At 47.9% G+C, this 27,333-nt stretch overlaps 1 protein-coding gene across 1 annotated transcript in view; it reads right to left on the bottom strand.

Annotated features, from left to right (window-relative positions):
• PDLIM4 (PDZ and LIM domain 4) overlaps nucleotides 1–27,333 on the bottom strand; it is a 123,414-nt gene that overhangs the window by 3,669 nt on the left and 92,412 nt on the right. Inside the window, exons 4-6 of the mRNA XM_075900355.1 lie at nucleotides 20,430–20,608; nucleotides 14,852–15,009; nucleotides 2,207–2,327 (exon numbers count right to left, since the gene is read on the bottom strand). Of these exons, the coding sequence (XP_075756470.1) occupies nucleotides 2,207–2,327; nucleotides 14,852–15,009; nucleotides 20,430–20,608 (458 nt within the window). The remainder of the gene's footprint in view (nucleotides 1–2,206; nucleotides 2,328–14,851; nucleotides 15,010–20,429; nucleotides 20,609–27,333) is intronic.

Genomic DNA, 27,333 nt, shown 5'->3' on the forward strand with positions numbered 1-27,333 from the left:
TGTAAGAGAAGACAGGTTACAAACCAGGCTGACATCAGAAGCAACAGCAGCTTCACTGCTCCCTCCAGGGCCCAATCCTGCTCCCACTGATGTCAGTAGCAAAATCCCTGCTAACTTCAGTGCTTCAAGCGCTGGACTGGTTCCCTCCTGCCTTCTGGATCAAGCTCTCCTCAGTTTCAAGGTGCTGCACAACTCCATCATGATCCCCCCGCATACCCCTCTCACCTGGTCCTCCTCTTTCCTTCTTCCCTGCCTGTCTCCGCAGCACTTCCCACACGGTCACCTTTGCCCCAGACACCCTTCCCATTCCAGTGTGGCCTTTCCACAACTGCTCCTTCTTTACCTCTTCCTTGAAATCCCATTTCTTTCTCAAAGCCTAACAGCCTTCGTCTGTCCCCCCATTCCTCAAAGGCCGGGGGGTGAGGTAATGTCTTTTACTGGATCAACTTCTCTTAGTAAACTTCTGTAAAAAGATATCACCTCCCCTGCCTTGTTGACATTGTTTAGATGTAAACTCACTGCGTGGGGAATTGTGTCTCCTTCACTTTCTGTACAGTGCAGCGCACAGATCAACATTCAGTTAATTTCAAGGGTGATGTGCGTGTGTGGTGCTCAGTACCTTCCATGACACACTAGGCCCCTTCAAAGATCGGACCTCGAAGGGATGTCCATGGTTAGCCCTTTCCTATTCCTGTGGGTTGCTGCTTCACAGCCTGAGTGCCTTACCCCATGTCTTGGCATGATGCTGCGTCTGGAGGATTATACTGAGCCAGGATAATGGCAAGACCTCTCTGTGAGAGCAGGGAGCCATCCCCTTAGGCTACAGCATTAGCCCTTTCTCACACTAATGTAATGAAAGATCTTCATACACACAGGCTCTGTCCACACCAGCTGCTTTGGGGATATTTTCCACCTCTGCGCTCCCTCCCCTTCCCAGCCGTGATAACACTGATGGAAATGTGAAGACAAACAGTGCACAGGAACGTTACCATGTTGTCAGCAAGTCCGGCGCGGACGCCCTCTAAACGGCTGGTAAAAATGCATGTATTCTCTCTACAACACTGCAACAGTGGGAGTTTTCTCAACCCCCTTGCCCCAAACAACCCAGCACTGCAAGGCTAGTCGAGTAGACAAGACCCTACAACAGTGTTTCTTAAACTGTGTTCCGTGGCGCACCAGTGTGCCGCGAGGCAGTCAGAAGTGTGCCGCGGAGAACAACAGAGTTCAAAATGGCCACCCTTAAAGGGGCAGGCGACCTTTTTTTCCCTCAATAACTTTCCCCTCCGACCCTCTCCCCTTTTTTTCTCCTCAACAAAAAATCATTGGTGTTCCTCATTAAAAAAAAAATTATTGTTTGGTGTTCCTCGGTCTTAAAAAGTTTAAGAAACACTGCCCTAAGACATACAGCCATCCACCAGGTCTGAACTGAGCTACTTCTCCATGACATACTCAGGCCTCTCCCATTTGAGCCAAATAAGAACTCTGGTGTGGGGTAATAAAAGGCCTGCAATAATTTCTGAGACCATTCATGTGCATTGGGCCAGTATATTATAATAAGTATGGTAAGATCACGCGCTTCATTAGAAATCATTGCTACATCATTATCATGGTCATATTTCTTTGCCTCTTAAAAAGGTAACCCCAACTGTACTGCAAAATGTCACCTTATTTCAGTGTTATGTCTTGTGTACAGGGATGGCTGGCAAAAAATATGAAGCCTGGGAGGACTGTGCTGTATGTATTAATACACGCACTTCTACTAGATGAATATCACAGCCAGCGGCGGATATAGGGCAGGGCGAGCAGGGCGGCTGCCCCAGGCCCTGTGCACGTGCGAAATTGTGCTGCCCCGGGCCCCGCACTTCAATAGGCCCCGTGCCCTGGGCCCCGCAAAACTCTCATCCGTCCCTGATCACAGTGCTCCCTGTAAGCTGAGTGCGTGTGAAGCCTCTCAGGAGAGATTCAAATAGTGCCTCGCTGATTAGCAGAGCACCTATAGCTAGGTTTATGTTTCTACTGGTGGTGCACATTCCCACATGCTTTGGTGCATATAAATTATTCTGCATGTGGATGGAAAAATCTGCACATGGCTGGAAAAGTTTAGAGGGAACAATGATCACAGCAGAAGTCCTGTGAAGAGCTAACTGTCCCACTCCACTGCATGGTGTTATTGACGACTAATGCTCTGGAGAGATCCTTTACTTACACGATCCCATTGCCACATCTGGTGCACTCAGGGAGCATCTGCAATCCAGACATGGCACCACCGAGTTTTGATACTGGAGATTTGATGTTTCTTGGGCCAGTCAGCCGGTCGAGTTTTTCACCTGCCCAGGGTTTTGAAAAGACACGGATTAAAAATTGACCTCTCCTTTAGAAAACAGATGGGATGATTCAGTTTGGAAAAACATGATCAACAGGCCTCTCTTCTTTGCTAGTAAAAACATAAGAAAGAAACTGGTGGGACCAGTCAGACTTTAGGAAGGTCAGCATTTAAGTTCATGCTCAATACTGACAGGCCTCACATAAATCCACTGTGACCTGTGGTAGCGTGTGTGTGTGTGTGTGTGTGTGTGTGTGTGTGTGTGTGTGTGAGCGTGAAAGGATGCAAAGTACCCCTTTCCAAAATGTTAATTGCTAAATGGGGTACCTCCATACCTCCCCCTCATACCCCTCTGGGTGGTCCTCTCTGCACCCTCTCCCCAGAAGGCACCAGTTATCCCTACCAGCAGAGCTGGTAACTAACGACTCAGAATGGTAACAATGAAATGGCTGTATTATAACCATTGATTAACACATCACTGTCTAAACATACACCAATTATTGAAACAGACACCACTGATCTAAAAAGACCAAGGACCGAATTTGTTTGCGAGATTTTGTTGGGAACGAAAAGACGAAGATGGGGAGAAAGCAGCGCACTGATGAAATCATAGACGAACAGAAGAGAGAGCATGAGTTCTATCTGAGTCAGATTAGATGCATTACTTTTTATATATATAAAGATATAGACCAGTCAAATAGAAAAAGATTAAAACCTTTTGGAGCATGGGGGAAGGGGGGAAGAAACCAAACAAAAACACAGTTAAGTGCATTTTTCTTCTTGGAGGATGTGTTTGTTTAACTACATCTGTCGTGAGTCAAGAAGGCTTTTGTGAGCCTAAAACAAAAGTAAAACAGCATGTTAGAAGCTGACTTTTTTCTTGGCATTGAGTTCTGTTTTATATCGGACATCAGCCAAACTAAAAGGAAGCAATGAATGCTTTATGCATAGTAACTGGCCCTAAATCTCATATATGAACTTATGTGTGTGTATATATTACACATAAACATATATCTACTAAATATTTGAGAGCGCTTTTCTGTGAGCGAGCGAGCGAGCAAGTCTGTCTGTCCATCTCTCTGTTTGTTCAAGAACTCCTCCTAAATGGTAAGAGCTAGGACCACAACATTCGGTATGCAGATTCCTCTTATCATAACTTAAAGCAAGGTAAGGATTTGTGTGTGGGGAGGGCTGCAAGCTACCCACCCCCAATGCTTATGAGGACACATAAAACCATACAGAAAAGAGACAGAAAATCAGGCAGGTGAAAGGGGCTGGCTGGGGGCATGACTCTCCCATCCAGGACTGCCCCAATCCTGACCCCCCCCGGCACTCTTTGGGGAAGGGGGGGGAGAGGGACTGAAGCCCACTCCCTAATTTGTACACGTACATTGCTGGCTGTTCCCCTTTGTTAGGGAGCGAGGGGAAAGTGCTCAATTTGTTCCATTCCTCACTCTGGCTGGGGAGCGCCAGGAGCAGATGAACCTGGACCTGCCCCAGTCAGGGGACATGCATCCCACTCACGACTGGGCTCGCTGGAGCTGCAGCAGCCATGAAGAGGCACTTTTCACTTGGCCCCAAGCTGCTGTGATGAGAGAAGACTGGGGTTGTGCTCTCTCCCCAGGGCAGCCTGCATACTGAACCTCTCATCCCCAGCCCCACCCCAGAGCAATGATTTAAATGAAGAAAACCAAAAATTAATTTAGGACCTGAGCAATGCTGGGTAAATCTTCTAACACACACACACACACACACACACACACACACACACACACACACACACAATGTTTATATATAATGTATACATTCGTTCACACATACATGCACACATTGCCAAAAGCTATAAAACTTAACTATGTATACAAGTATGAAGTTTTCCAGAATCCCCTGTCACCCAGCAGATCACAGCTGCAATTTTGAATATGGTCATCTAAGACCCATTCAAGAAAGAACTTTAAGCACGTGCTTAATTTTAGACACATGGTTAAATTCCATCCATCTCTATGAGACTTTAGAACATATTTATGGGCCAGACTGAAGAGGAGTAAGGACTCACCACAGAACTACTTTGGAAGCTTTAATAGCTTTGATTCTGCCCTAAAATGCCAGCTACAGCTTAAAAAAAAAATCTGTGTATCTAAAAGTTAAATCTTAATCAACCAGGATATTGTTCTTCTGAACTGTTTATTGAACTTGTTCCTATTGTTAGAAGCAGTTACACAACACACTTCTGACTTGCATTACTCAGGGATTCGCTTTCATTTAGTTTAGAATTCATTTTCCCAAATGATCTCGGAATAACAAAAGCACCTCCTCTTCCCTGTTAGAATAAGGATGTAACAGGTAAGATAATCTGCTTTGCTTTCAACACAGAAGGACAGATCAGCCCATTCCAGCCCCTATGACAGCATGACTGTACTTTCATCCTTGTAGAAACGGTTTTGCCTTTAATACAGAGGAGGGCACTCAATTATAGAAGTGAGAGGTGAGCAAAGGGCCTAAAAACAGCCTCCCACCCACAATCAGATTGCGTTCTTTTGGGACGGGCCTTTAACTAGACTCAAGCACAGCTCGTTTGCTGAGACCTTCTGTTAACTGGCTCAGCAGGAACCAACCAACAAGGCCAGACCTCACAGCACTGGGAGATGCTGTATTTGAGCTATTCATATATGTGTTTGCCATCGTTTGAAATATCACCTTCAGGGATGGTGAGAGACTTCGTTGGGCCCTGGGCACTCTATGTGTGTGTGTGGGGGGGGCGTGGCTTCGGGCCCCCAGAAGGGGCGTGGCCTCAGGTGGAAGGGACGGGACTAGGGTTAACTTCCCCCAACCAGCCTTCAGCACTGCCTGGACCATCCCATGTGGGGCTCTGGCGTTGATTTAAAGGGCCAGGGGCTCCAGCTATTGCTGCCACTGCAGTAGCAGCCTGGAACCACAGGCTCTTTTAAATTGTCGGCCCCCAGGACAACTACCCCCTTTGCCCGCATCCCTTCCACCTTCGGCGGCCCTGATCACCTCCCTACACCTGAACCTGCTCTGTTTCTAAGCTTGGGAACTTGGATAAATTAGAGAAAGAGAGAGATTGGCAGGATCTTCAGAACTCTCATCGGCATGCTGGGTCCTTTCCCTCTTTCTGCAGGCATAGAGCCCCATGATAATTTATGTTCCTTAGCCAGGCAGCTACTAACTTTATGTAAACATTCTTGTCTGTGCCTTGTGGTTAGAGGGCTCATCTTTCATGGTTGAGGGGCACCCACTAAGGCAACTGTTATGTTTCTTTACAAATCTTGTCAGATTCCCAGCAGGAAACACTTCTTATTAGAGGCACAGTGTGAGGCCCATCATCATAAAGGAAAAATACTGCTTCTGTCAGGAGAATTTTCCATATACCCCAGCCCTTCATGTCAAATACCAGGTTCCAGGAGATGACGAAAATCCTGCCTTTAAAGGGACACTGCATACTAGTCTTGGACCTAAAATGTATCTTTCTGCTTTTTTAAAATTTATTTTTAAAAAGGGGGAAAAAAAGAAGGTCAGACGAATGAATTAAAAACAATTGCGCTGATTTAAAAATATATCAGTGAAACGAAATCTCTTAATCGGAATCTCTAGAACTGAGAGTCCCCAATACAATAACATTTCCCTGGTGCATCAGAACCCAGAAGTGAAATAATTCATCCCAAAGTGAAAGAGATTAGTCTATGGCCAATGTCCAAGCTGAGTGAAATGCAGAAGAGGCTTAAATTAAAGAAAACTAAATACAGACTTTCAAATGTTTAATTTTTAATTACCTGTGAGTGTTATGCTGACAGAGTCTGTTCGAAGAGACATTCTTATAAGGTGCCATAGGACCTCTGGTTGTTCTTGCAGATTCAGACTAACACGGCTACCCCTCTGATACTCGTGCGAAGAGAGTATTTCATTTTTAATCCTTTACAAAATGAACCTCTATAATGGAACAATCAATGCTCCTGGACCGATTCTGTGGCTGCAAAACTTGTCTTGGATTCACCAGCATCATGTAAAAATCACTAGGGGTATGTCTACACTACCACCCTCGTTCGAACTAGGGTGGTAATGTAGGCAACCGGAGTTGCAAATGAAGCCCAGGATTTGAATTTCCCGGGCTTCATTTGCATAAAGCCGGGCGCCGCCATTTTTAAATGTCCGCTAGTGCGGACAACGGCACGGACTAGGTAGTTCGGACTAGGCTTCACGAGGAGTAATGGTAGATTGGACTAGGAAGCCTAGTCCGAAATACCTAGTCCGTGCCGCGTGTAGCCGCGCGGCACGGAGTCCGCACTAGCGGACATTTAAAAATGGCGGCGCCTGGCTTTATGCAAATGAAGCCCGGGAAATTCAAATCCCGGGCTTCATTTGCAACTCCGGTTGCCTACATTACCACCCTAGTTTGAACTAGGGTGGTAGTATAGACATACCCTAGTAGAACAGAAGTGGGCTGTGCCCACGAAAGCTCAGGAGATTATCTACATGTTTTGTTAGTCTATAAAGTGCTACCAGACCATTTGTTGTTTTTCAAGTTTATCCTGTACAGACTAACTCAGCTACTCTCTGAAGCTAGCAGACCAGAACCAGGCATAAAGTAAGAGAAAGGAAAGGACAGTGTTGACCTAAAGCAGGAGTGGACAATAATTTTTCATGGGGGCCACTCCAAGATTTTGGTGAGCGGTCACAGACTGCACTTTCCTATGTAGGGGTACAGGCTTTGGGACAAAGGTTGAGTGCAGAAGGAAGCTTGGGATAGGGGGCTGGGGTGCAGGAGAGGGTGTGGTGTCTGAGGGGGAGTTTGGGTGAAAGGGTTGTCACCCAGGTCGGGAGACTGGGGTGCAGGAGAGGATTCTGAGCTTGGGGCTGGGTGTAGGGGGGGGGGTGCAGGGTATGGGCCAATGGGATCTGTGATAATTGTCCTGAGCGTGGGGGTAGGCTTGGTGGAGGCCTAGAATCAAGATTTGAATTCTCCAGCTTGCTGACCTGTTGGTTATATCTGCCATCAGGTTTGTAACTCTAGGCTCTTGTCCTGCCATGTCACCGATAGGTTGGCATTGTGATAAGCCCTACAAGGAAGGGGAGGGGGAAATTCCTTAAAAAAAACCCATATTTTAAAATTGTGTGGCACTTTTAAGTTACTCTATTAAAATCTTGTGTAGGCAAGGCTCCAGAATACTACAGGTTGGACCTCCCTGGTTTAGCACCCTCGAGTCCCAGATGAGGGATTTAGCAGGACCAGGGGAGGTAATTTTGGAAACCTGCCACCGGCCCCCTGACCCAGCCACTGGCCTACTAGCTGGCTCCCTACCTCCTGCTGGCCTCTCTGCACTGGTGACCCCTCCTGGGCAGTCATTATTGCTGTGGCTTGGGACCTGCCAGGCAGCCCCATGCTGGAGCTCTGGGACTTGCTAGGCAGCTATGTACACCACCCTAGAGCTCTGGGACCTGCAGGACAGTTGCATGCACCACCCTGGAGCTCCAGGACCTGCAAGACAGCCCCCATGTTGCCCTGGAGCTCTGGGACCTGCAGGACAGCCATACACATGCCACAGCTCCCTGTCCCATTTTGCTGCTGCAGCTCCCGGTCCCGCTGGAAAAGCCACACGCCGGGTCAGACAACATCACTGGGCAGCCCCACTGCCAAGTGCTGGGTGAACCGCTGGCAACTTGCTGTGGGCTGCCCACTGCCCTGCTGACTCTGCAGGGATCCTTGCCGCTGGCCTTCCACCGGGACTATCTGGTCCTGCAACATCCGTGCTGGACCATGGATGTTGCTAGACCAGAGAATCCTGGTTAAGAGAGTTTCAACCTGTAGTTACTTCCCATAGGAGAGACTGGAGGAAGGGGAGGAGATAACCGTCATTTACAAGCTTCAACTCCATCACTTTCTCCTTGCTGCCTCCTAATAATGAGCTTCTTGGGTACGTACAATTGTGCACTATCAAAAGATCTAAAGGCACAATTGGATTCTGCTGTGACTCCCAGCTAATCATGCATTCGCTCTGCCAGCCTGGAATGGAATAAAACTTCCATGCCTAGAAGAACCATGGCTAATCTCACATGTCACGCTCTTCCAAAAGTAGGTTATTATCCCTCCCCCTTGGCAATGTAGTCTAGAAAATACAAACATCTGCTAAGATGGAAAGCTGATTTTCCCCAAAAATCCTAGCTTACTCTCAGGCCTCCTGCACTCACTCAGGTCTGGCCTTTGGCATCTGTAACATTCATGACCACATATTCTTCAATGTCTCGGAGGATCCCTGGTCACACTGTGGGCGCGGGGGAGCAGTGCCACCAAAAGTCCCACAAGCTCCCCATGGCTCAGAGAAATGGACACAGTGGAAAATGCTTTGCAATGGTGGGGTGCAGAAAACTGTTCTGTTCCAACTAGCCATGGCCGCAATATGGCAGGCAGAGAGACTGCCAGCCAACCACCAAAAGCACACGCTATCGTAGCACTCTTCTCACACTCTCAAATGGCTTTGCAAACATTTGGGGCTGAATCCTGCTCCCACGAAGACCAGTGGAAGTCTCACTGGTTACAAGATATTGCTCGTCATGCACTAAGTCTTGCAAGAGCCTGGGGTGGTGGGAAAAGATCATCTCCAGTAATTTTACGCATAGGGAAGCTGCAGTGCCACAAGCAGTGTTACCAATTCTGGCAATTTTATCACAAGCTTTCTAATAGTTGTTTTTCCTTAATGTCCGAGCTCCTCAAGTGATGTGGGGATACAAGTTTTATTGCCTTTTTTTTAAAGTGCATTTCTAGCAATCCTGATTGCAGAGACAAACTTGAAAATTTGAATCCTAAAGGCCCCAAACTCAAAAAGAGAACAAAACATAAGGGCTTTTGCGCAAAAGCGTCCATGCCAATCTAGACGCTCTTTTCTGCAAATGCTTTTACGGAAAAACATTTCCGTTAAAAGCATTTGCGGAAAATCACGTCAGTCTAGACGTAGCCTTACTGTTTAAAACCTTGCAGCTTCAGACAATCTCATAATTTTTGCAGTATGGGCCATGATTTTTGTATGGTTGGCCTGGCTGCTGATGGGGGGGGGCCCGAAGGGGGAGGTGCCCTGAAGCCCGGTGGTTCCAGCTGCCACTACCTCAGAAGCATCAGCGGTTGGAGCCTCAAGTCCTTTAAATCACAGAGGCTAGCCCAGACCCACCCCTTCTGCCTGAGGCCATGCCCCTTCCATGGGTCCCAGAGCCAGCTCCCCCCAGGACCCGGGGAAGTCTTTTGTCAGGCCTGATGGTTAGAGTTGATAAAATTCAACTAGATTACTTGCTTTGTTATGTTCTATAGGAAGCTGGTTGCAGAACTGTGAGTAGAACTGAGACCTCCTGACTCCCATTCCTGGGCTTGTTCATATAAATGCCATTTATTTAAACTGAAAAGATGGGTGAGGTCAGGGCCGGCTTTTTGGAAGTGCGGGGCCCAATCTGAACAATTTCAACGGGGCCACACAGCAATTTTGGTTGAGCAAAAAAAACCCCCACACATACACACACACACACACACTCATGCAGCACAGGAAAATCCTGTGCTAAACTCACATCTCCTGTGGCGCAGACAGCCGACGCACTCCTCCTCTGGGGCCGGCAGATTTTTGTAATTTTTGGTGGTGCCCCATTAGCCACACCCCCTGACTCCGTTAACCACACCCCTGATCCCCATTAGCCACATCCCCTGACCCCCATTAACTATGCCCCAACCCCCATTAACCAGGCCTCTGGAGGTAACACGCTCGGGGCAAGATGGACACATGACCAGAAGTAAAAGGTGTCATGTCACCCCTCTCGAAGGACTTTTCCCACCATCCTCCTACCAACAGGGATTAGTTTGGCCCCCACCAAACCCCCCTCATGCAACTATCCTGCAATTGCATTAACCCAATGTGTGTGACATTAACTCGGGGGCAGGATGTGTTTCCTCTGAGGCTATGTCTACACTCGCGGCTTCTTGCGCAAGTACAGACGGTCTTGTGCAAGAACTCACAGAGCAGCCACACTGCCCGCCTGCTCTTGCGCAAGGAAATTTACTGTATGGCGTGGTAAGAGAGGGTGTCTTGCGCAAGAGCTACGCTCTTTTCTAACAGGTGTAAGCTTTCTTGCACAAGAGGGCAGTGTGGATGCTCGGCAGGGATTTCTTGCGCAAGAAACCCCTATGGCTAAAATGGCCATTTGCGCTTTCTTGCTCAAGAGAGCGTCCACACTGCCATGGATGCTCTTGTGAAAAAGCACAGTTCACACATGGCAGTGTGGACGTGCTCTTGCGCAAGACTTCTTGCACAAGAACCCTTGCACAAGATGTTCTTGCACAAGAAGCCACCAGTGTAGACATAGCCTAAGAGTTTCCTCCCATGAGCAGAATGGATTTTGTGTTGTGCATCTGTACTGAGTTCATGTGGCTTGTTTGGATGTGCCATTGTGGCACCCAAGTTATTAATAAATATTTTATAAACCTTTACATTCTCTCTGCTGCCATGTCTCCTCCCCTTGCTCCATCAGCTCCCCTGGTGCCTGCTGCCCCCCAACTCCTCACCCTCCTCTGCTGTCCTCACTCCTGCCCTTCTCACTCCCCTCAGCCCTCCTGGGACCTGCCCTCCTCCACCAGCCCTTCTCTCCCCATTGTGCCCACTCCTCCAGTAGCCCCACTCTGATCATGTGAGCTACCCCTCCCTCATCCCTTCTAACACCTCCCTCTACACGCCTGCCTTGCTTTTCTATTCTGGAACTGGTCCCTCCTCTGCAGGTGTCTGCCCTTCTGCTTTACCCCAGAATCCCCTGGCACCTGCACTTTTCCTTAACCCTGCACCCTCCTGATGCCTGTCCCTGCCCCCTTTGCCCTCTTTTTCCCTGATGCCCACCCCCTCACCACTCTCTGCCCCGTTCCCCTCCTGCCCTTCTGTGCCCTCACACATTACTTGCTCCATCCCCACCTTTCTCATGCCCACCCCTTCTTTCAAGCCTTCTTCCAGCACCTCCCCACCCCTCTCTAGCCCCCAATGCCCTTCCCCTCTCCTCTCCTCTCCTCTCCTAGCATCACCGTGTCCCCCCTCCCACTGACACCTCCCCTCCTGCCCTTTTCCTCATTGTCTGCACTTGGCCCCCTGGCATTTATCTTTCTCCTCCACCCTGTCTCTTGCTGCCTTCCTCTTTCTTCCCCCTCCCCTTCTGCATAATCCCCTTCCTCTCCCACCTCTCCCCTCCCCCTCCGCACAAGCCCCTTTCTCTCCCACCCCCTCCCTCTAGTTTTCTCCCTCCCCTACCTTCTGCCTTCCACTTTGTGGTGCCAGAGTCTGCGCTCGGGACCCAGACTCCAAACCCGGAGCTACTAGGCCACGTGGTGCTAAGGAGTTTTAAAGTCCCAGGTCGTGATGTCACGTCACGCCTGGGCATCCTCCCCGCCCACTTGTGAACGCCGTGCATGGCAGCAGCCGCCAGCGAAGGGGAGCCACACTGAAAGCTGCACACGGCAGGGACAGGATGGGGCTAAGGGGGATGCTTTGGGGGCAGGGTGGGAGGACGCATGAGGGGGCCATCAGGTGGTGGCTGGAGACCGCTCCAGGCAGAGCCAGGGGAGAGACCCAGCTCCAAGTATTGCTGGGTTCTGAATATTAACTCGCCGCCCATGGCGCCCAGCACACTTCTGGGTTTAGGGTGGGGGGCTCCTTTAGGCGCGGGGCCTCATTCGGGGGAATCGGGCGAATAAGCCTAAGGCCGGCCCTGGGTGAGGTCATTATAAGATTAACTCCTGTTGCTGAGAGAGACAAGCTTTTCAGCTTACACAGAGCTCTTCTTTAGGGCTTCAGCAACGTGGCTACAATAACACTGCCTACATTTATTTAAACAGGCAACCGATATTCTATTAATTATGCCCCCATCATTTCTAAAATATTACATCTGGACGGATGCATCTAGGAAAATAGCCGCAGCATGCATCCAACCGGTAAACTGGGACACTTTTCACAGCACGCCCGAGTTTGGATGCAGCGAGCGCACACATGGCTAAGCAGGACTGTGCGGATCAGATACTCGGGTTTGAAACCTGGCCTCTGAGGGTCTGTCTATACTACAGAGAAGAATGAAGCTGCTGCTGTTGATCTTCCAAGGTTTGACTTAGCGGGTCCAGTGAAGACACGCTAACTCGAACTGAGTGGGGCACCTCGGTCCAGGCCTGTGGAATGATTCAGTAGAGAACTGCACAGAGGCAGTCAGCCAGGTCTTCCTCTCAAGGGATATCATGTCTGAGCCCAGAAAGTGGCATCTAATCCTTCCACGGGCAAGCAGCTAATGTCTGCACATCTTTGCAATAACAGGGAGCAGAGATTTGCCAGGGACCAGGTAGCGCCTTTGCACACTGTCACCAGCATCCACATAAACAATGAAAGGAGATGAAGGCTGCTAAGGCGGTTGCGGCTGGTAGGACCAGAGTGCCAGGAGCATGTGTGAACAAGCTTTCTGCAAGGGCAGTGCAGAGAAGGCTGCTAATCCTGTTTGATCGCTTAGGGAAGTGAGAGAGTCAAAATCCAGCCTTTGAAGTATCCCAGGACTGAACCAAAGACACTCCTGCCCAGTCACACACCACATGCTTTACGTAGACGTCTACAGGTCTGCCACAAGCACTAATCTCTTTCAAGTGGTCCAGACACTCTGAATGGGGCCGCATGAAAGCAAGGCTGTGGTATTGTTCTGAAGTCCAGTACATTTCTTTCCACATACTTAAAACCAGTGTCACAGCCATACCAACTGAGGGGCAGATTGCAGCTGTCGCAGCCCATGTATGCAACGTGAAGGAGGCAAGATGTGAACAAACTGGAAAAAGTCCAGAGATGAGCAACAAAAAGGATTAAAGTTTTAAGCACATGGCCTATGAGAGAAGATTGAAAAAAACAGGGTTTGTTTAATTTGGAGAAGACAAGACCGAGAGGGGAACAAAATGATTGTTTTCAAGCATATAAAAGGTTGTTTTAAGCAGTGTTTCCACTAATTTCTCCCACACGTGTGTGGAATTAATTTTGTTATGTGCACCAATAGGGAGGTGATGCGCACATAGTATTCACGTGATGGGGCTGGGGTTGGGGCTGAGGGGCTCACAGTGTCAGAGGGGGCTAAGGGACAGGACAGAGGTTTGAAAAGAGGGGGTGAAGGCTCCAACTGGGGGTATACGCTCATGAGTGGGGGCAGGGAGGATGGTTTGGGGTGCAGGCTGCTCCTGGGCTATGGTGTGCAGAGAGGATTCCCCCCAGCTCTCTCTCCCTGCAGCAGCCCATGAGATGCAAGGGTGGGGGGGAGGGCACCTCTCCTCACAGTGGCAGCTTTGGGCTGGGTTCAGGGCACCCATCCCCTGGCTGCAGCAGGTCTAGGCAGGGTGGGTGACAGGGAACTTCGGTTTCAAGTAGGAGGGAGAAAGAATTGTTCTTATCCTCTGAGGAGAGGAGAAGCAGCAATGGGCTTAAATTGCAGCAAGGGAGGTTTAGGCTGGACATTAGGAAAAACTTCCTGTTAGGGTGGTCATACACTGGAATCAATTGCCTAAGCAAATTGTGGAACCTCCATCACCGGAGATTTTTAAGAACAGGTTAAGACAAACACCTGTCAGGGTGGGTCTAGACAATACTTAGTCCTGCTAAAAGTGCAGGAGACTGGGCTAGATAACCTTTTGAGATCCCTGGCAGTCCTATGATTCCATGACCGTAAGCCTCTCCCATAGCTTGAGGGAGCAGTCTGGTGGTGTTAGCCCCCTGACAGAGCGAGGAAGGATGAAGAGAAGTCCAGTTGTTCTGAGTGATGAGTTCAAATCTCTGTATAACCAGAGGCAAGTCACTTAACTTCTCTGAGCCTCACTTCCCCATCTGTAAAATGTGAACAACGGCATTTGCCTGGCGCTATGAGGCCAAATATACTAAATATTGTGAGGTATGTAGATATTGCAGCTGCAGGCAGCGGACCCAGCTTTTTCCATAGATGGGCAGAGAGTGGCAGGGTCACAGATTCATATCCACTCATCAGAATAGCTGGGTACAGATGCAGGGGGCTGTGTGACTAAATTCTGCTGTGGTTCAGGAGGTGGCACTGCTTCTTTTTCAGCAGAAATTAACCCAGCTATTCCTGTTGCACTGTCCCACTACCTGCTCAGTGTTGTAAAGCCAGGATCGGACCTGCTCTGAGGAGTGAGCACCAAACGGCTCTGTGGGGAGCAGTCCCCATCGTGGCAAAGCACAGATACACCAAGTTTGGAAGGGCTTTTAATGAGCATCTTTGGATCATAAAACCAAATCGTTCTCCTGTTACACCAGCGCAACCCCGCTGAAGTCAATAAGATTGCTCTAGCTTAGCTGTAAAGATCATCTGACCCATTGTGAAGGTATTGAAACATGTAGGTTTTCCCTCTTGTAGGGCATATTATATTCACAGAGAACAAACTGACTTAGAGGGCCATAAGAATTAGGAGGCTTGGGGGACTCTTTGGAAAACTTTGTTCGTGTAAACAATCTGAGATGCTGAGTTCCTTACCATTCTCTCCAGCTTCTAACATGCCCTGCAAATAGCGGAACGATCCAGATTGCTTAGGCTCTGAAACTGGCTTTTCATAATCCTGGAGCATCTTGTACACATCTGACTCCATGTCAATTCCATTTCTGCTCCTCGGGAGAGATTTTAAAGGGTCGGCACTATTTAAAAACAAAGCAAAGCAATGTCAGATGGGAAAGCAGCCATTGCTTTCAGGGGAGGAACAAGATCACCAGGTAATTAGGGATGGGTGAACTCCATGGGGTCTGAAGTTTTGTGAGCAGCCCCAAATGTTTTGTGCTTCCTCCAACAAGTCTGCATCTGATTAAATCTTTTCACTCATAAATTATATCCATGTTTATTTTCACAGATTTAATCAAGCGCTCCATTCCCATGTTTTCTGCCTACAGCAAAGCGTGCTCGAGGGAAACAAACATGCAAACCATGAAAGACAAATTAGCATGTTCCTTGCTCTTCTATTACACAAATAACTAAGGCTTGACCAGTTACCATGAGTCTTCAAAAAGGGCAGCTGCCTAAAAGCTTTATAAATTACTGTGCCACACATGGAATGTACTGAAAACATTCACTGAATTAATGACTCAGTGCTATGGAAACTACCCATCCATTGTTACATGACCTGACATCTGGGGGATTTTTTGGTTGTTGCCAGCCACAGTCTCAATGGATATGATGTTATCTCCAGTGAACGCACCTTTCTAATCCAGTTTCCTTCTGGGTAACTCTGCATTGAAATGACCCAGGGTATTTGTCCCAGACAGTCCAAGTTTAAAAATAATAATAAAAATACCGGACTTACAAAAATGACCACTATCAAGTTAATAAAACACCATGTTCTTTCATGTCACATTGTCCATTTAGACTGTAGAATCTTTGGAGCAAGGAGTTGTCCATGTTAAAAGCATCTAGAACAATATTGGGTGCAATTGGAACAAACAATATATTGTAATGAAGGCCTTGAGTCACAAATCCGTCCTAATAGGACATGCTTATGTTCCATTGATTTCAAAGAGACTTTAGCAAATGTGCACATTTTTGAGCAGAGAAGGTCTTAAGCATATGTTTAAATGTGTTTGTTGAACCGGGGCCTGAATAGCATAATACAGCACCTGAGGGTAGAGACTTTGTCTTACTCATCTGTAAAGTGAATGTACATCAATGTCTTTATAAAAACAGTAGGAATAGCCAGAGCTTTAAATCTCTGTCAGACAGCGTAACACATTTTATTCATCATCTGAGTCTCTGTCTCTAGCAGCTCTGCACTCGTGCCAGTTCATAAATCATACAAAATTCACTTTCGACGATGCAAAGTTGCATTTTCTGGAAGTAATCTGGCTCTCTGACTCCAGCCATGCCCACCTTCTGTTTGGAATGCACATTAGCTGGTGGGCAGCTTTGGAACTCAGTGCTAAACCTGCAAGCTCAGACAAGCAGGACTTGATTTTCTAGCATTCTAATGCACCGTTAGCGATCTCTTTGTCAAGTCAGCAGTGCAGTACTGCAGGTCTGGTTTGGTCACCAAGGGTGGAGATGTCATTATATTGGAACAAGATCTACAACTAATCAGGGATGGGTGTACCTTGTACTCCATGGTGTTTGAGGTTATGCAAGCTGCCCTGGGTATTCTATGTGTTGTCACCAAACACGCCTGCATTTGATTAAACCTTTTCATCCATACATTACATTCTAGTTTATTTTCACAGATGTCCAATTAAATCCCCTTTCCTCCCCCTTTCCCCAATGTTTTTCTGCCTATAGGGAAGCCTGTTCTAGCAAAACAAGCATGCAAGCCATGAAGCAATCTATGCACAGTTCTCTGAAGGTTGTGATGCCCATGAAATCTTTATTCAGAGAGCTGAGCTGTTGCTGCTGAGAATTGTGGAGTGCACATGGGTCTGCAAATTGTTGAAGCATCCATCACTAGCGATGTGAACCTGACTCTGTGGATTCTGTGCCGGTTGTTCTAGCATCCTTTCTGCATGTCTGAAATTCCCTGCCTATCATGCTATGGTACTGTCATCCACCAAGTCACATGTTTTCAACGAAGGGATGGACCTGTGTTCTCTCCAATCCAGGCAGGTCATACACTTGGAAAAGACTAAGTTCATGACCCAATTTTGAACCTATGAACATGTTCAAAATCAAGCACAGATGCATTCAGTCATCGCTAAAACTAATCCCCCTGTTTTTAACCAAGGTACACAAAGCCAAATTCTGCTCTCAGTGATTCCTGTGCAACCTCAGCAACATCAACCTCATTAATGTTGACGAGGCTGTATGAATATAACAGAGGGTAGACTCTGGCCCATCATGTTCCCCCACATGTGAATTAATACAGAAACACAGAATTTCACAAGCTGAAAAAGTTTCTTCCCTGCCTGGAATTAATATGGGCATTTTTCCTTGTTCAGAAATAACGTGTGACATAAATTACCCACAGCCTCAAAATGCGAAGGTATTCCAGTCCGCAAGCTGGGTTGCATCACAGTTTCAGATATTCATGTGAGCTGTGTGTGGCTAGAAAAGTGTTTTCTTTTCTATATACTCTAATATAGCTTAGCCTGCCAAACACAGCTGCATTGACCTAGATTTATAGATGTCTGAATTTATTGGGCTTAGTCTTGTATCAAAACCATAATCTCAAAATCTGCTCCGACCAATGGAAGACCAGTCACGGTACAGCAGCAATCATAATATCTATGAGGAAAAACCTTTGGTTTGTGTGTCCCCTGGACATTCACTCCCTTAAAAGAAGATACTGACGTTTATGACAAAGTCAGGACCTTTAACACAGTTCCACATCGGGCTCTCATCTGGTGATTGTTACGTGTTCCATTAGGAGAAAAAGGATCTGGATCATACTCAGTAGTGATATAAATGATGGGGTAAGTTATGCAGTAGGAGTCAGTCAGGAAAGGCTACGCATGGCTGTAATGGACAAACTAGAGTAAAATGTACTAGTTTTGCGTTAAGAGGACACTGGGGGGATGCACCCCCTGCTTGCTGTGCTCGCCAAGTTCCCGCTCATGGGGGGTAGGCAACCCTGGCTCTCCCCCACTCCCAGCCACCAGAGAGGGCTGGGCTGTGGTCACATCAGCCTGGGTCCCTTCTCCCTCTGCCAGCCTGGGCCCGTTCTCCCCGCTGCCTCACCAGCCCTTCTCACGCCCTTTCCCCGCCCCCTGCGCCAGCTCAGGTCCCTTCTCCCCCCTGCCAGCACAGATCCCTTCTTCCTCTCCCCTATGCCAGTCTGGATCCCTTCTCCCTCCTCCCCCACCAGTTTGGGGCCCTTTTCCCCTGCCCCGGCCAGCCCGGTTCCTTTCTCCCTCCTGCTTCCCCATAAGCCAGGGTCCCTTCTCCCTGCCACCACCAGCCTGGGCCCCTTCTCTCTCCTCCCCAGCCCTGGCCCTTTCTCTCCCCCCAACTCTAACCCCCGCCTCCCAGCTGTAGTGCATGCCAGACCTGGCTCTAACCCCCTTGGCTGGGGAGGTGCAGGGGTGCCCGCCCGCACCGTGTGGGGTGCAGTGAGGCGCAGGTAGTGCCATGTGCATGTGGTGCTCCAGAGCACTGCAGCCTCCTGAGGTGGGGAAAGCAGCAGTGCGGGGGGCCGCTGTCCCGACCTCCCCCCCGTTCAGTCCTGCCTGTGCTGCTAACCGCTGAAGGGAAGGAACAGACAGGTCGGTGCGGCGATGCACCCGGGTGCCTTGGGGGTACTCTGGCAGTCCAGTAAGTGCAGCTACTGAGGAGGGGGTGAGTCTCTGCAGGGGCTGCCAGACTCCAGGCGGTCAGGCAAGGTGCTCTGGCTCCCCAAGAGCCTGGTGGCAGGGGAGCCCCGAAGAGCCCACTACTGGCACATAAGCCAGTCTGGGAGCCCTGTTCCTAGCATCTGTCACCAGCCTGCTGCCCTGAGCACCATTCTCCGCCCGCCCAGGCTGTCACGGCTGCAACGAGGAGTAATGTTAGTTCGAACTAAGGGGTTTGATTCAAACTAACATGTCCCGGAGCGCACTTCCTGGTTCGAATCAGCTGTTGAGCAGAATAACGTGCAGGCAAGATTATGCTAACGAAGTGCAGGATATTTAAATCCCCGCTTCATTAGCAATTTCGGTCGGCTATATTTGCATCCCTAGCTTGAAGTAGGGAGCAAGTGTAGACGTACCCGAAGAGAGTAACTGTACACAATGTGCTATCAAATGTACCAAAAAAAACCCCTTAAATTGAGAAAATAATTTTACTGTCAATATCTGTGGATTATACTTGAGGGTATGTCTAAACTGCCACCCTAGTTCGAACTAGGGTGGCTAATGTAGGCATTCGAAATTGCAAATGAAGCCTGGGATTTAAATATCCCGGGTTTCATTTGCATCTTTCCGAGCGCCGCCATTTTTAAATCCCCATTAGTGCAGACTCTGTGCCCGTGGCTACATGCAGCATGGAGTAGGTAGTTCGAATTAGGCTCTCTAATTCGAACTACCAGTACACCTCGTTCCACGAGGAGTAACGGTAGTTCGAATTAAAGAGCCTAATTTGAACTACCTACTCCGTGCCGCGTGTAGCCGCGGGCACTGAGTCCGCACTAATGGGGATTTAAAAATGGCGGCGCCCGGAAAGACGCAAATGAAGCCCGAGATATTTAAATCCCGGGCTTCATTTGCAACTTCGAATGCCTACATTAGCCACCCTAGTTCGAACTAGGGTGGCAGTGTAGACATACCCTAAGTTAGCAGTTACTTGAAAGTATAATAGATATAGACTAAAATGTGTTTTTTCCAAGTAGGAAACTTCCTTTTAAGTTGAACAGTCAGAATGTTCAAACATACAGATTATTGACCAGTCTTTGTGAATACGGAGAAAGATGCAAGTACCATTTCAACCTTACTTATAGACCATCACTGGTCTGCTTGTGTTGTAGTTCAGTTATGGGATGGTGCCTATCAGTCATATTTCCAAAATATTAACCTGTTATGTCAACATAAACTTTACTGCATGAATAGGACTTTCCCTGTAGCAAAGCTGTTTGGTTGGGCTAAGCACATTCGGTGCGGTCCCTGATGGGGCTCCTAAACACAACGACAATATACATAATAATATCTAGCTACCTTGGCATACCTTGGCATAATATGCTTATGTGTTGTACTGAGTGCAATAAGCGGAAAACCACCATCAATAGCACATGGCATATAGCTACATAAAACAAACAAACCCTGACTGTTGTTCCCGTAGGGCATTTTGATTAGACACTTGAACCTTCAGCTCCGAACACCCAGGTTTTGCATTTTATGCACATAAAAGTAGGATGGCTGCTATCTTTGCTGACACATTCAAAATGAGACCAGGAACCTCCCGAGCTAAAAGCTCTGCAGCTTGTGATGAACAGCCAATGCTCCCTACCTGTGCTAAACCAGATTTCTATTCTCTGCAGACAAGGTGCAGAGGAGGGACCTGCGATGTGCTCTATGTCCCGCCCAAAGCATAATAATACATAGTAACTGCTATTTTAAAATATCAAATTTCATCATTTACTGTTAGCAACATAATCATACGATCAGAACTTTTCTCCCACCTGTGTGGTGAAGCAATATGGAGCCCACTCATCTGTCCTGGCAAACTGGATTCAACATTGTTATTTGTATAGAGCCGTGTTGGATGATTGTATTGTAAGTTCAACATCTGTTTGTTGTCAGTTGGGCTCCCGCTAGGAGCATAGGACATGGGTTTTTGACCCTGACTGGGCCCATTATCCTAAAAGAGAGAAGAAACAGAAAAAAAGTGAGATACATGGCTCCCAGGTCAGTATAGCCACTCTAGCTGCTCTACAGTCTACAATAGCATTTCATTTGTTGCGTGTAAATAAGTAGAGGAACTAAGAGAAAAAAATTCACCAGGAAAAAGGAAATTTACATTTGACCCATAATTAGATCTTGTCGAATCTATGCAGCTTTCATTGGTCTGTAATTAAATAAGTTTGGCTGTTTCTCAATATTCAGCCATTGCTAATTATTCTACATTTCTTCATTTTCTACATAGGATCAATATTGATCAGTCCTGTGAAGGAAGAAAAAGGGGCATGATTCACATTTCAATTACACCATTTCATAATGGAGTTGTGCATCGTTCTGGAGTACATTGGATTCATGCTGATGGAAACAAGATCAGATCAGGGCTGTGTTACACGGGAGCCCAAATAAATAGAGCACTGCAAACAATATTCCCTTAAGACTTTCCAACCATGAGTGGAGTAAGTTTTGACTTATGCACCGACAGTGAGGTCATGTGTGCTGGTTTGGATGTGCACCACCGTGGCACCCAATTTATTAACACACACATGTTCCCTGTTGCCAGAGCAGAAACCCTCTCCCTCCCCCGCCATGTGGCATGTTCTGTACCCGGCTGCTGGAGCAGACATACCCCTTCACCATGGAGCTGCGGCAGCCCCCCACCCCAGTGGCTCCCTCACCATGCTGTCTCGTTGGCCCCGCCTGCCGGAGGAGCTGCCTGCCACACAAGTGTTGCTGTGCGGCTCTCCAGAGGAGGTGGGCAGAGCAAGAATTTTTTGTGCATTGTTACGCAGAACCATGCAAATCTGCAGATGTCTGCTTTATATTCATGGGTATCTGGATGTGGATGCGGGTATCTGCGGATCATTTTTGAAGATGCAGATATGGATGAGGATACCAATTTTGTATCTGTGTGGGGCTCTACAAATAAATTGCCAGATCCTGTCACCCTTTTTTCACCCTAAATAACATCTCACTCCACAAACAGTTGAATTCATTTCAATGGGACTGTTCTTGAAGTAAGGTGTTACTTGAAGTGACTAAGGGGATCGGAATTTATCTCAAACTAATAACTTGGTATCTATATTTATAGTTTTTGTTGACTTTCTAGTGCCTGAGGGAACATTAACATTTTGTAGGGCCAAACTGATGAAGGCTCTGGTCTTTTTGTTGTATTTCCACCTAATAGGAATGGAAGCATTGTAAAAAAGACTAGTTTCCATGTTATTTCAGTGACATGAAATATTAACAACAGTTCTAAACGCTGCTGAGAAATATTCGATCCTGCGAACACCAGTAGGTACAAATCGCATCAAAAGTAACATTTATTGCAAGGGGTGCTCCCTACCAACCAAGCTGTACCCATCTTTAATCTCGTTTTTGATATTCTGCTTGGCAGGTTGCCACTAGAAAGAAGAACCGGAGAATATTGACAATGAAATACATATTCCATATCCAATGAGCAAGAGCAGTGTAAAGCAGCTGAAACTTAAAGGGCAAATACTCTTCCACTTCCCATGTGTTTGTTAGTGCCATTCATGCTAGTCAGGTTTGTGTCTGTATTAGTATATTAAAATTTCGATTGGTCAGCTAATTGAGTAGTCGCTGGAATTTCCATGAACTACTCGATTAGGTGATAAGGGGGAGATGAGGCACTCGCTATCCTGGTGCGGCTCTGCCTTTTAAATGTAGTAAGAGCCGCCCGTGGAGCCCCTGCTACATTTCAAAGGCAGAAGCGCAGCAGTCGGAACCCGGCACGAAAGGAGACTGCTTCAGTCCCTGCTTGCCTTGTTTTCCCACTATGTCTCTGCATCCCCTGCCCTCCCATGGAGATGGTGCTGGGGGGAATTGGCTTTTAAGCCGGCTCCCCCCAGCTCCGGCTCCTGTTCCACCTCCTTGCTGCCTCTCTTTGATAGAGGCAGCAAGGGGGAGAAGTGACTAGTTGACTAGTCGCTTACGTCCCTAGTCTGTATTGATGGAAGAATAGACATTCACATGAGAGTCATTTTAATTTTAATGTATTCTGGTCTGAGTCCTAGAGCTACGCTGATTTACACCAGTTGAGAATCTAGCTCAGTTTTTCAATATTCTTGTATATTTAAGGCTTGTGAAAAGCTAGAGAAAAACCACAATGTGACCAAGTAATGGAGTGCACAGTTTGGGCTCCATTAACAGGTTTACTTTTGACTGAAATCATCCAATAAACACTAATTGGAAACACAAGTTTATCACTGGCACATAGACTGAAATAATTTTATGTCCACGTATAGTAAAAATGAACTGGTAAGAAAAAATAAAAATAGACCCAGCCAGCAACAGGATTTTTAGCCTTCCATCCTGAAATTCTTCCTCAGGCAAAACTCTTAACAATATCAGCGGGACTTTTACCTGAGAAAAAGGACTTCAAGATTGGGGAGCAGGGCCTGATCCTGCAACCACCTACGCAGGTGAGTAACTATGAATGTGAACAGTCCCACTGGATTCGGTGAGACTACGTATACGCTTGAAGGTTGGACCTCTATGGTCCAGCACCTTGGGACCTGATTGGTCCCAAATGAGGGAGTGTGCTGGACCAGAGGACATCAATGCTGGCCCCCCTGCCACTGGCCCAGCTGGGCTCCTGGCCACTGGCTCCGATGCCACCGGCCTGACAGGGTTGTTGGCTCCACTGCCACTGCCCCAACAAGCCTCTCAGCTCTGGAAGAGATGCCAGCATCAATGGCACTGGTCTGGCCAGGCTGTCAGCTGCTGACCCTACTGCTGCTGCCCTGGCAGTGCTCCTGACCCTGCTACCAGTGACCCAGCAGGACTCCCAGACACCAGACCTCTTGTCACCAGACTCCTGGTCACAGGGGCTCTCTAGCCCTGGGATGTTGCTGGACCAGAGAATCCTGGTTTAGAGAGGTTTAACCTGTAGTTGCAAAACTAGGGCATTCTTTGTAATGCTATTTCAGAGACACGTGGGAAATATTTGCATCCAACAGATTAGATCAAATTATCTGTTAAAATATTACTCTGCTGGGAAGAATATTTTGATTTTTTCACCTAAATGCTGTTTTTGAAAAAAAAAACCATGAGGCGACTGTTCCCAATTCCCAGATTTATAGTATTATTTTAAGGGAAATAAAGCAAATACTTTCTACCATCCCCCAAAGGGGAAAAGGAAGGCCATAAATGTCTGAGGAAAAGCAATACTGTAAATTGGCCAGATGGTAAATCATTTTTAGTAAAAAGCCATCAGTTATTTGAAAGCCAGTCCTGTAAATGTCTATGTCAAATGGGTCTGAAATTGCATTTCGCTCCAAGGAAATTCAATGGGAGCATTTCCTCAGTCAGCTGAAGAGTGAAGAAACCACAGAGGAAGAGAGAGAGGCTAGTCTAGGTTATGACTGAGGTTTGACACTTTGTTTTACATACTTGGGCCACTTAGAACTAACTGTGGGCCATACTCTCCCTTGATAGATGCACGTGCAGCTCCCAGAGCAGCCAATGGGAACATAACATGTATGGGGAGAATTTGGCTTTAAATGTTTTGGGCTACATGTTTCCCTCTACCACGGAGTAGCATGTTATCTGAGAGCACTATCCCTGTGGCATGCTCTCACTCTATCCCCGCCCCACATATAGGTCTGTGGCGCCCAGGCACCAGGAATATTCCTGGCTTGGGGCCCAGCTCCAGCGAAGTTCAGGGCCAGGTTTCTCCTCTGGCTCCTCCCCCCGCCCCCAGCCCTCCTTTGTCACATCTCCCGGCTCTGCTTGTCATTCCTGGGGTGAACAAAAAGGGCCCGGAGCCCTGTCACCACCACTGGCAGTGCAGCAGGGCTAAAATGGCTTCTTGCCTGCTCAAGCCATGGAGCTGATGGCACATCCCTGCTTTCAGCTCCAGAGTGTGTGTGTACGTGCTGCCCCCACTCCGAGCGCCTCTGCCGCCAATGGGAGCTGTGGGGGTGGTGTCAACAGGCAGCAGCACATGGAGACCCCTCCTGCCTAGGAGTTGATGCTAGAGGGGTGTGTCCCAAATAAGCACCACCTTACCCCAAACTCCCTCACAGAGCCTGTATCCCTCACCCTCTCCTGCACGCCCACCCCCAGCCAAGAGCCTGCACCCAAAACCTAACCCCCCTCCCAAAGCTTGACCTCTTGCCCCTTCTGCACCCAAGAGTCTACCTCAGCCCTCTCCGGGTATGTCTACACTACCCCGCTAGTTCGAACTAGCGGGGTAATGTAGGCATACCACACTTGCAAATGAAGCCCAGGATTTGAATTTCCCGGGCTTCATTTGCATAAACCGGGCGCCGCCATTTTTAAATCCCGGCTAGTTCGAACCCCGTGCCGTGCGGCTACACGCGGCACGGAGTAGTTAGTTCGGATTAGGCTTCCTAATCCGAACTAGCTGTACTCCTCATTCCACGACTCATTCCACGAGGAGTACGGCTAGTTCGGATTAGAAGCCTAATCCGAACTAGCTACTCCGTGCCGCGTGTAGCCGCGCGGCACGGGGTTCGAACTAGCCGGGATTTAAAAATGGCGGCGCCCGGTTTATGCAAATGAAGCCCGGGAAATTCAAATCCCGGGCTTCATTTGCAAGTGCGGTATGCCTACATTACCCTCCTAGTTCGAATTAGGAGGGTAGTGTAGACATACCCTCCCAGATTCAAACATCCTCCCAGAGCATGCGTCCTGCACCCCCTCCTGTACTCTCTCCTCTGCCCCAGTCCAGAGCCTGGACCCCAGACCGTTTCCTCACCCAAACTCCCTCTCAGAGCCTTAGGCAGGGAAGGGATGTGGACTCTGGGCACCACCACAATTTTTTCAAACCAGCCACCCGTAGGTACACAGTGAATAGTTAGCGCTCTGCAGATTGGGATGGGATGTACTGGAGGCAGTAACCAGGCTAGACTGCAAACTCACCCAACTTTGTGAGTGCTCAAAAGTCAATCTACCTGGGGGGTTAATTCTTTTGCAAGCAGCATTATCTTCTTCCAACCACATTAACGCTGTTCCACTGGGTGTGGGTACTCAGTGAGGGGCCCTTTGGTGGCACAGGTCCAGGTGGCACCCAAAGAGGAGCTGGGGAAGGATCTACACTCTGTGCAGGTTTGGGATCCCTCTCCTTGGTTGGAAGATGAAAAGGAAAAGGTTTGCTGGGTAGACTCCACAGGATTTCTAGCATTCGTTTCTCCCCTTCCCCTCCGCCCATCGTGTCCTTTTTTTCCATACAAGGGATGATTGGGGCCTTTTCCATGAAGGTAACATAGGCTTCTCATCCGTTCTGGAATAAAACACACTTTAATGTGGGCTTAGAAAGCATGATCTCTTGGGACTCCTTTAATCTGAGGCAGTTTGTAAACTGTCAGGCATTCATTTTTGTTCAACGAAACAATGCAAATCAACAGCAAATGTGTCTTAAAAAGCTTAAAAATTTCGCTTTGACCCTCTCTGAAGTGCATAAAATCTCAGTGTTAGACACAGATATTTTTGGTCTTGTGGTGACCTCCCCATCTACGCCTGCTTAGACAGTGCAGCCTTGGGGACATGTCTGCATGGAGCGCTCTCGGATTGGCAAATGCTTGGGAGGTCATTTGGCAGGCAATGATGCCCGCTGCAGAGCACAATTGAAAAGGGTCACCATAAGTGGGAGATGCAGGTCTGTAATGGCTCCATGTTGCTCCCTTCCAGACCTACGCTGCACCTCAATGGGCACCATTTCATCTCAGGTCAGTTCCAGACAGGAAGAAGCCAAACACCAGCTGGTTTTTTTGAGCTTCTTGAAACCAAAGCTGCCTAAAGACCCAATCCTGCTCTAAGTCTTTAGTAGCAGCTTTGGGCCAGTCACACAGTGAAAGAACAATATCAGGTGCCTAGTAAGTAAACAGTTAACTGGAGACCTTAGTCCTCCTTTTCCCTCCCAAAGATCTCAGGGCCAGATTCTCAAGTATTCAGCACCCACAAATGGGGCCAGACTTCCAGCAGAGTGAGGAACCCTATAGCTCCCATCACGGTATTTCTGGCCTGATTTGAAGAATGGCTGAGTACCCATATGTTGAGCTCCTGAATATTTGGACACTTAGTCCGGCGCTAAAATGGAAACTGACCCTTTTGAAAAACCTGTCCCGAGGGGTTCAGGAGAGAGGCTATAAGAGGTTGCTAGGGGGAATGCCTGTGAGAAAGCAGGGCTCTGTGCCCAGGTGCTGAGGTCTGGCTGAATCCCCTGCTGAGGAAAACTTTTGTTTTTTCTCCGGATGCCTTTGCTTTGTTTGCATTCCTAGTTATAAAGATCGGCTCCTTCGGAAAAACCCTTGCAGACTGCTGTTATCTCATTTCCTGCTGACTCACCCCAGTAGCTCATGGGGCCGTCTCCTGTAATGCTCTCTCCAGATTCTTATCTTCTCAAAGGAGATTCAGCTCCTGGACTGCACATTCACTGCAGTATCAAATCTAGCCTCTTTGTTCTCCTTCTGCCATGCCACTTTCCTGCAGTCACGAACAAGGAGCCTTTTGTAACACATGTAGCCCTGGCAATGTGAGAGATGGGCTTCATTTAATTTTAGTTGCTCCTAATTAATCTGTAGACATTATAGGACTGCACCATATGAATTTCTCATGATCACTTGCTCTCTCTGTTGTCTTCAAGGTGCTGCCATTCAGAGGGACTTTAACTCAGAACACAATGGTTATTTCCCATCTGCG

This window comes from Pelodiscus sinensis, chromosome 17 (genome assembly GCF_049634645.1).
Source record: "Pelodiscus sinensis isolate JC-2024 chromosome 17, ASM4963464v1, whole genome shotgun sequence".
Taxonomy (NCBI): domain Eukaryota; kingdom Metazoa; phylum Chordata; order Testudines; family Trionychidae; genus Pelodiscus; species Pelodiscus sinensis.